The sequence below is a fragment of the Coregonus clupeaformis genome, unplaced genomic scaffold (assembly GCF_020615455.1).
Source record: "Coregonus clupeaformis isolate EN_2021a unplaced genomic scaffold, ASM2061545v1 scaf0358, whole genome shotgun sequence".
Taxonomy (NCBI): Eukaryota; Metazoa; Chordata; class Actinopteri; order Salmoniformes; family Salmonidae; genus Coregonus; species Coregonus clupeaformis.
In genome coordinates, this window is record NW_025533813.1 from 362,615 (window position 1) to 371,590 (window position 8,976).

The 8,976-nt window shown below is 43.1% G+C and overlaps 1 protein-coding gene across 1 annotated transcript; it reads left to right on the plus strand.

The window, feature by feature from the left end:
• The first annotated feature begins 2,583 nt into the window (after positions 1–2,583).
• LOC121576326 (zinc finger protein 239) lies at positions 2,584–8,583 on the plus strand. The gene is made up of 3 exons (XM_045215047.1): positions 2,584–2,668; positions 6,814–6,985; positions 7,731–8,583. Exons 1-3 carry the CDS (start codon positions 2,660–2,662, stop codon positions 8,558–8,560), a joined length of 1,011 nt encoding a protein of 336 aa, XP_045070982.1. The 5' UTR covers positions 2,584–2,659; the 3' UTR covers positions 8,561–8,583.
• The last annotated feature ends 393 nt before the right edge of the window (positions 8,584–8,976 follow it).

Here is an 8,976-nt window from a genome sequence, read left to right on the forward strand (position 1 = left end):
TTGCACAGCTTTTGGCCAAGATAGCTGCCAACATATGCTTATTGTAGACATCAATGAGCTTTGCACCTTTTCTGCTGGCAATTTGGCCCATTCTTCAGCAGCAAACTGCTGTAATTCTTCAATGTTTGAGGGTTGCACTCCACCAACTTCTTTTTTCAGATCTTGCCAAAACTAATGTGGTCCCGTGTAGCTCAGTTGGTAGAGCATGGCGCTTGCAACGCCAGGGTTGTGGGTTCGTTTCCCACGGGGGCCAGTATGAAAAAAATGTATGCACTCTTAACTGTAAGTCGCTCTGGATAAGAGCGTCTGCTAAATGACTAAAATGTAATGTAAATGTCTTCTCTTTTCTTTTAAAATACTAAAACAAATATAATTGTGACGGCTCTATGATAATCACTCACTTTGATGACCAGACACATTTAGGCTTTTAAACTGTTGTAAGTGAACTATTCATCTTTCTAACAGCATCTTTATCAGCCAATAGTAAATATAGTTATTTACCTGATTGTTAGCATGCTTTCTGTGAACCTCTGGACAAGTGCTTTAATGAAGACAGGGTCGATGTTCCTCTTCTGCAGCTGGCTGAAAAGCATGTCCACATTTGGCATGATCTTGTGGAACAGTGCCAGGAAAAACAGAAAGCCTCGTCTTCGAGCATCCTCACAAAGCCCCCCGCCTCTCTGACAGTCGGGGCATCAAAGTTCCCAGAGTCTCTGATGGTCTGGAAACACGTTAGGAGGTCATCCCTGTACTCGTACACAGTGTTTACAGCGCGACTGTGGAAGTTCCACCGTGTTGTAGAGGCTCTGGGAGTCTATGCGCAACCACTTCGTCAAGCACGGTGGTTCGCTTGGGAGACCTGGAGAAGAAAGCAGAAAATCCTGCAAGGTCGGAAAAGAAAGTGCCGATCCTGGGGATGCGTGAAGTAGCCTGCTGCATGATGAGGTTCAGCTGATGTGCATAGCAGTGGACGTAGTGCGCATTTTCGTACACATCCACTATTTTACGCTGCACTCCGCCGGTGGCTCCCCCTCATCACACTTGCTCCGTCGTAAGCCTGGGCAATAAGTTTGGCCTTTTGTCCATGTGAGAGTATGGTGCTGAGCCTCTCCAGCAGCGCTGTAGCGATGGTGTCGGCGGTTCGTTCTCGATCAAAATGAACTCGCAAAAACGCTCTTGGGACGTTACTTTTAGCATCGATGTAGCGTATCACAAGCACCAACTGGCAGTGGGTGGAAACGTCAGTCGTCTCGTCAGCTTGAATGGCGATAAAATCAGCACTCTTTACTTCCTCCAGGATGTAATCCTTAAGCACTGACAACATACAGTCCAACAGCTCGTTCTGTATCGTCTTTGACGTGCCCTTAAAAACGGTAGCTGTCTTCAGGTGCTCCTCCAGCACACTGTCGAGGGAGGCAACAAAATCCACTAAGCCCCGGAAAATGCCGGGGTTGTCCGAGAAGTCAGTCTCCTCGTGCCCACGCAAGGCCAACTCAAAAGCCCCACAGAACTTCACACAATTCCCGATAATTTTGGATAGAATGTGCCTGTTTTTATCCACCTCCTCATTGTGTTTCCTCACCGCAATCCTGTGGCCGTCATCCAGCTGCGTAGCAATGTTCACCCTTCCCTAATACAGCTAGCTTTACAGAGTTGTCCATGTGTGCCCTGGTGTTCTCATGTTTCTTTACCTTCTCTGACAGGTGCTTCATATCCCTCACTCCGGTACCTGTCCATGCTGAATCTGACCCCGTCGTTTTAAAAAAGCAAGCACGGAAAGCAAAATAAAGCATTAGCATCAGTGCACCCAGCTAGCCAAGCCTTCCTGGTGTACCAGCTACGGGAGAAGCCGCGCATATACTGCTTCCCTTTCTCGCTAGCCTGCTGTCTGATTGAGAGGTCAGGTTGATCTGGGCCCAGCTCTTTCACCCGAACTTTCTCTGACAAAGTTCTCCTCTCAAACGGATCTTGGAGGAGAGATTTCACCGAGTTAGGGTTGGGTCTTGGAGGAGTAACGTTTGCGTTCGCCATTGTCGTCTAGTAAAAATGGCGCCACTGGAGCCCGGTCCTTATTTTATCAGGGGCGAGCTGGGCGATAAAATAATCGCCCTCCTTGATTCGAATTAAAATCGCTGATTAGCTACATTTTATGTCATACATTCATATCTTAAATTAGCAATTGGCTTAACTGCTACGTAAGACCCGCCTCCTCGGGGCACTTTCTGTATCGCCCAGAGCTGACGAGGCGTTTGACAGGCAGAGGAAAGGTTGCGAATATGATTTTCTATCATATCTTACACATATTACTGTGTGCATTCCATATTTCAAACACACAAATATTGACATACTGATGTTTTTTATTATTATTATTATTTTTTTTTTAAATAATTTTATTTAAGGGGCGGCGCCCTAGCGCCCTCTATCGGCCAGCCGCCACTGATGGTAGGGTATTTCTATATTTTATTTTATTTTTCAAGCGAAATATAAGGGAGTTGTACTCCAGTCTAGTAGGTGGCGGTAATGAAACAAATTGGATGCCAACCGCCGTTAAACCTCATTGAAGAAGAAGAAGAAGAAGAAGAAGACGACGACAGCAGCCTAACTGTTCTGTTGTAGCCGACAACGTTTCATGTCATACAAATAAACAGTATATTCTACAATGGATCCGGTAAGTCTGGTTTTAACATTATAGGCCTGCTGTGCTGTATAAAATGTCTAGGCCTAGTTTTCATTATATTTGATCTTCCACATTCCTGTGTTCGATATAAACGTCTGGGGGAAAAAACATTACGGTAAAACTTGTTGGGATTTATTTTTCCTAAAACAATGTAGCCTACTACTATATCATGTTTAGGAATATGTGACTATGACCTAATTATCTCTCCTTCATCCCAAAGTGTTCACATTCCTTCACTGATTTCGAACACATTAGCCATTATTTGACCAGATACTTAAGTGGCAGGTCTAACAAAGAAAATAAATGTCTTCAAAAATGGAAGGCAATCGTGAAGAGGCAAGATCAGGTGGGACCATTATAGCCAATGAGAGGGCAGATATGCCTGTTACCACAACCACAAAGTCAAACGTCTATATCGCAGTGCTTAATTTGTATTTTGGGAGGTCCGGTAACACATACAGTTGAAGTCGGAAGTTTACATACACTTAGGTTGGAGTCATTAAAACTAGTTTTTCAACCACTACACACATTTCTTGTTAACAAACTATAGTTTTGGCAAGTCGGTTAGGACATCTACTTTGTGCATGACACAAGTAATTTTTCCTACAATTGTTTACAGACAGATTATTTCACTTATAATTCACTGTATCACAATTCCAGTGGGTCAGAAGTTTACATACACTAAGTTGACTGTGCCTTTAAACAGCTTGGAAAATTCCAGAAAATGATGTCATGGCTTTAGAAATGAACGTACTTTGGTGCGAAAAGTGCAAATCAATCCCAGAACAACAGCACCTTGTGAAGATGCTGGAGTAAACAAGTACAAAAGTATCTATAGCCAGAGTAAAACAAGTCCTATAGTAAAACAAGTCCTATATTGATATAACCTGAATGGCCGCTCAGCAAGGAAGAAGCTTGCAAGCCGAAGAACACATTTTACATTACATTTTAGTCATTTAGCAGACGCTCTTATCCAGAGCGACTTACAGTTAGTGAATACATTTTTTTTTATACTGGCCCCGTGGGAAACGAACCCACAACCCTGGCATTGCAAACACCATGCTCTATCAACTGAGCTACATCCCTGCCGGCCATTCCCTCCCCTACCCTGGACGAGCGCTGGGCCAATTGTGCGCCGCCCATGAGTCTCCCGGTCGCGGCCGGCTGCGACAGAGCCTGGATCACAACCGTGAAACACGGGGGTGGCAGCATTATGCTGTGGGGGTGCTTTGCTGCAGTAGGGACTGGTGCACTTCACAAAATAGATGACATCATGAGAAAGGAAAATTATGTGGATATATATTGAAGCAACATCTCAAGACAACAGTCAAAAAGTTAAAGCTTGGTCGCAAATGGGTCTTCCAAATGGACAATGACCCCAAGCATACTTCCAAAGTTGTGGCAAAATGGCTTAAGGACAACAAAGTCAAGGTATTGGAGTGGCCATCACAAAGCCCTGACCTCAATCCTATAGAAAATTTGAGGGAAGAACTGAAAATCGTGTGCGAGCAAGGAGGCCTACAAACCTGACTCAGTTACACCAGCTCTGTCAGGAGAAATGGGCCAAAATTCACCCAACTTATTGTGGGAAGCTTGTGGAAGACTACCTGAAATGTTTGACCCAAGTTAAACAACTTAAAACGCAATGTTACCAAATACGAATAGTGTGTATGTAAACTTCTGATCACTGGGAATGTGATGAAATCAATAAAAGCTGAAATAAATCATTCTCTCTACTATTATTCTGACATTTCACATTCTTAAAATAAAGTGGGGATCCTAACTGACCTAAGACAGGGAATTTTTACTAGGATTAAATGTCAGGAATTGTGAAAAACTGAGTTTAAATGTATTTGGCTAAGGTGTATGTAAACTTCCGACTTCAACTGTAGTGTCTGCGAGAGGGGTGGTTATCCGAGGTGCTCTGAGGTACCGGAACACATTGAGAAAAAAGTGTCAAACACAACGTAGCAGCGCAGCAGACAGAGTAAACAGCTAAGTAGCCTACTATCTATGGTGGTGAAACGGACAGCGCTCTACAAGGTGCTGATTAATTCAAAGCATTTTAAATGTCACTGCAGTATGGCCACATACTTGAGTATAGTTTCGGGGCTTACACAAGTCCGAATTTCTTATAGGCTAATTTTCTAGACATCAATGTACAGCAACATTTTTAGAAGACACTGCAGAACACCCGCCATATGCATATCCACACATACTCAGCTGTGGGGCTTGCATACCCACATTTCATAGAATTTTTAAGACATCAATGTAGCAGTAGAACAAATATCACAATATTGTAATATAACTTCAAATAAAACAAATCAATGTAGGCTACATTAGAACACATATCAGAATATATAGGCCTCCTGCCTGTGTGATAAAATGAAGCACATATTCAGATTACCTTCACAGAACAAGTTTGTAAAGAAAAAATAAAGTCCTACCTTAGTTTTCAATACCTCCCACAATGACTTTCCCCATGTCAAGTCCATTTAACTCCTGAGAGTACATTTCTTGCTCAAAGCCATGAGCGGGCCTGTGGCTGTGACGTTTAGCCTCCTTCTAAGGCTGTTCTGAAGACTCTGGCTGTAGTGTCTATTTTTTCATTTTGAGTGTTAACTATAACCTGGGTGTCCTCTTTAGCCTTGACTACAAGGCTTTCTGCCACCAAATGTGCCTTGGTTGGAGCATGTTCAAAAACCTTTTTTCTGAGGTCTCTTGTTTTACGTCTGGGGCAGAGGATGTTACTGTACATTCCATCGACTCTTTTGCAAGTTTAATCCCTCCAGTCGTTTCTAGACCCAAGCTTCCTACCTTTTTGCATGTTGTACAGCCCAACTTTGAATTATAAATGACAAGCCAGGGGTTATACGTTTGCTTGTTCTTGACCTGCAAATTGCACCAGCTCCGAGCACTTTGTCGGTGGATGAACTATCCCCCTACCCCCAGCTCCCCGTCTCCCTCTCCTGCTGAGTCTGACTCGCTACTCTGCCTACTAGCTAGTGGAGGTGCCGGTGGTGATGCTGAACTGGCGGGATTAGCAGCGCTGCTAGCTAAGGCATCGCCACCAGGAACAGTTTGCCCCTCACTCCTCTCCTCAGGCACTGACAGTTCTCTGGCTCGTTCTGGGTTTGATTCACCATCTTTCTCTAGATTTTTGGACTTCAAAAATGTAATCTAACTCAATTGCCTTTTCTTATCCAGTTTTTTATTTGGCTTTCCCACGATTCAAATTCAGTTGAGAGACGACTAGCCTAGGCTACGTGACGTGAATATGTAGGGACCTCTCCACTAGCTGACCACCACTACCAACACCTGTGTCAAGATCAGTTACTTACCCCACCGGCCCTCCCCATAACCTCTATGTACAATTAAGAGAACAGATCTGGAATCAGTGTGGCAGGATAGGATGATTACACAGAAAGATCACAGCGCTTTTACATGGTCTTTCTGGGGGGCGGGAGAAATAACGAGGAGGAAACTTGACTTAACAATTCTTAAATCATGCTGCGAGAGGTACCAGATCCTGGCAAATAGTTGCCAGAACAAACAAAGTCTAATCTGAATGGTGCCTGATGCTGTTCCAGAAGGATCCGGCTCAAATTAAGCACTGCTATATCGTATTTCTACTTATTTAGGGTTATGCATAAAGTTAGTGTGGTTAGGGTTAAGATCACATTTTAATAAGATCAATTGTAGAAATGAGTGTGGTTTGACTTTGTTTGTGGTAACTAGTGACGACCAGGCACTACTCCCATACAATGTTATTTTTTCTCAAAGTTGCCGGGATGTCACGTAACCTACTTTTACATATACACTCCTAACAACCTAATCGTTACGAAATGTATATTCGATCAAATAAGCCAGAAGCCAGATTTTGGGCCCAGTTATCCATCTTGCTTCGCCTCTTCCTCGCTGTTTGAAAGGAAATTACTGGAATAAGAAATATGGTGGAAACTTGCCCATGCCTCCACCAATCCAATGCTCTTAGATTTGTGGGTTGTAGTGAACGATTGAACATTTCAGGTAAAAGGACATATTCGAGGGATGCACCCAAATCAGACGTTTAGACTGAATTAATAAAATATTTTGTTTAATATTAATCTATGTAGAATACTTCTTGCGGCCAACAGGACAAATCTAGCCCGTCCCCCTCCACCCTCCAGGAGTCCCCAGGTCGACCGCCTCCCGGTACTTTACTGCTGGGTCTGGTCGACTGCAGGAAAACACCGGGGCAGAGTGGAACTGAGAGAGGAGAAGGAGAAGAAGAACATGGAGATTTGATTTCATTAAGTAAGAACCATGGTGTGTGGATCAGACTACAGTCTGCTTCTGTAACAATTCATTGATTCATTATATATTGATGAAAATATCTGGTCGTTCCACTCAAATTTGAGAAGTGTAACTTGGTCAAAGAAACCGTTTGATTTCACCTAATTTTAACGTTCTGTCATAAAGAGCATGTGTTCAACTTAATAAAAAACATGTTTTCCCATCTCAGGGGGTTCAATAAAAAACAAATACTATACTAAGTGCCTATGTGCCAAATAAAGTAACAGTGTTGACCGTAACAGGGGACTACTGGAAACAACAAAACCACTACTTGACCTTGGAAAAATAGTCCTTTAAAAACACCTGGTTTTCTGAGCAATCTTTGGAATTATTAGGACATGTAAACGCCTTAATCAGAGTTATAGCGTTGTATTTGATCTGTTCATGTGCTAGCACAAGCGGCGCAAACTAACTTTTTGTGCAAGTGCAGTGTGTTCAGAAAAACTGAAAGTATGCAGCTTAGAAATAGTTTTCACATACAAACTTTATTTGTCCAAACTCAGAATCAATATGCTTTAAAAATTCTTGCTTTATTCATATTACAAAATCAGATTTCCATGTGTTCTGTATTATAGGGCACTTTATAAAAAAAAAAAAAAAAAAAAAGATTGAAATTGGTGCACAATTTCTACTGGAATAATAACGAAGGGATGCAAAAGGCATCTGTTTATGGACCCATATTTGCTAAACTTAATTATTCAATGTCTTTGTTTCACAGGGGACAGCCCTAATCATTGCTGTCTCAGTGGGAGGGGCTTATCATCTGGGGAGCCTCAACAACATCATGATGCTGACAAGACAGAGAAGAATCTCTCCAGATCAGAACACCTCAAGAAACACCAGCAGAGACATATAGGGAAGAAACCTCACCACTGCTGTTCTGGCTGTGGGATGTGTTTTGCTAAACAGAAGGAAGTGATCATTCACGAGCAGATTCACACCGGAGGGAAACCGTACCACTGCTCTCAATGTGGGAAGAGTGTAGCTGCATCTAAAACCTTACAATCTCATCAGAGAATTCATACAGGGGAGAGGCCTTACACCTGCATTGATTGTGGGAAATACTTTGATCAATCAGGAGCCCAGACTACACACAAACGTATACACACAGGAGAGAAACCTTATAGCTGTAATCAGTGTGGGAAGACCTTTGCTTTATCCGTAAACCTAACCACACACCAGCGAATACACATAGTAGAGAATCCTTATAGCTGTGATCAGCGTGGGAAGAGCTTCAGTCGATCAGGAGACCTGACTACACACCAACACATACACACAGGAGAGAAGCCTTATAGCTGTGATCAGTGTGGGAAGAGCTTCAGTCGATCAGGACATCTGACTATACACCAACGCATACACACAGGAGAGAAGCCTTATAGCTGTGATCAGTGTGGGAAGAGCTTCAGTCGATCAGGACACCTGACTATACACCAACGCATACACACAGGAGAGAAAAATTATAGCTGTGATCAGTGTGGGAAGAATTTCAGGACGTCAGGACACCTGACTAAACACCAACGCATACACAAAAAGAGAGAAGACTTATAGCTGTGATCAGTGTGGGAAGAGTTTCAGGAAGTCAGGATCTCTGATTACACACCAATGTGTACACACAGGAGAGAAGCCTTATAGCTGTGATCAGTGTGGGAAGCGCTTCAATCATTCAGCATCCCTGATTACACACCAACGTATACACACAGGAGAGAAGCCTTATAGCTGTGATCAGTGTGGGAAGCGCTTCAATCATTCAGCATCTGTGATTACACACCAGCGCATACACACAGGAGAGAAGCCTTATAGCTGTTATCATTGTGGGAAGAGCTTCAATCATTCAGGATCCCTGACTAAACACCAACGCATACACACAGGAGAGAAGCCTTATAGCTGTGATCAGTGTGGGAAGAGCTTCAGTCGATCAGGAGACCTGACTACACACCAACGCATACACACAGGAGAGAAGCCTT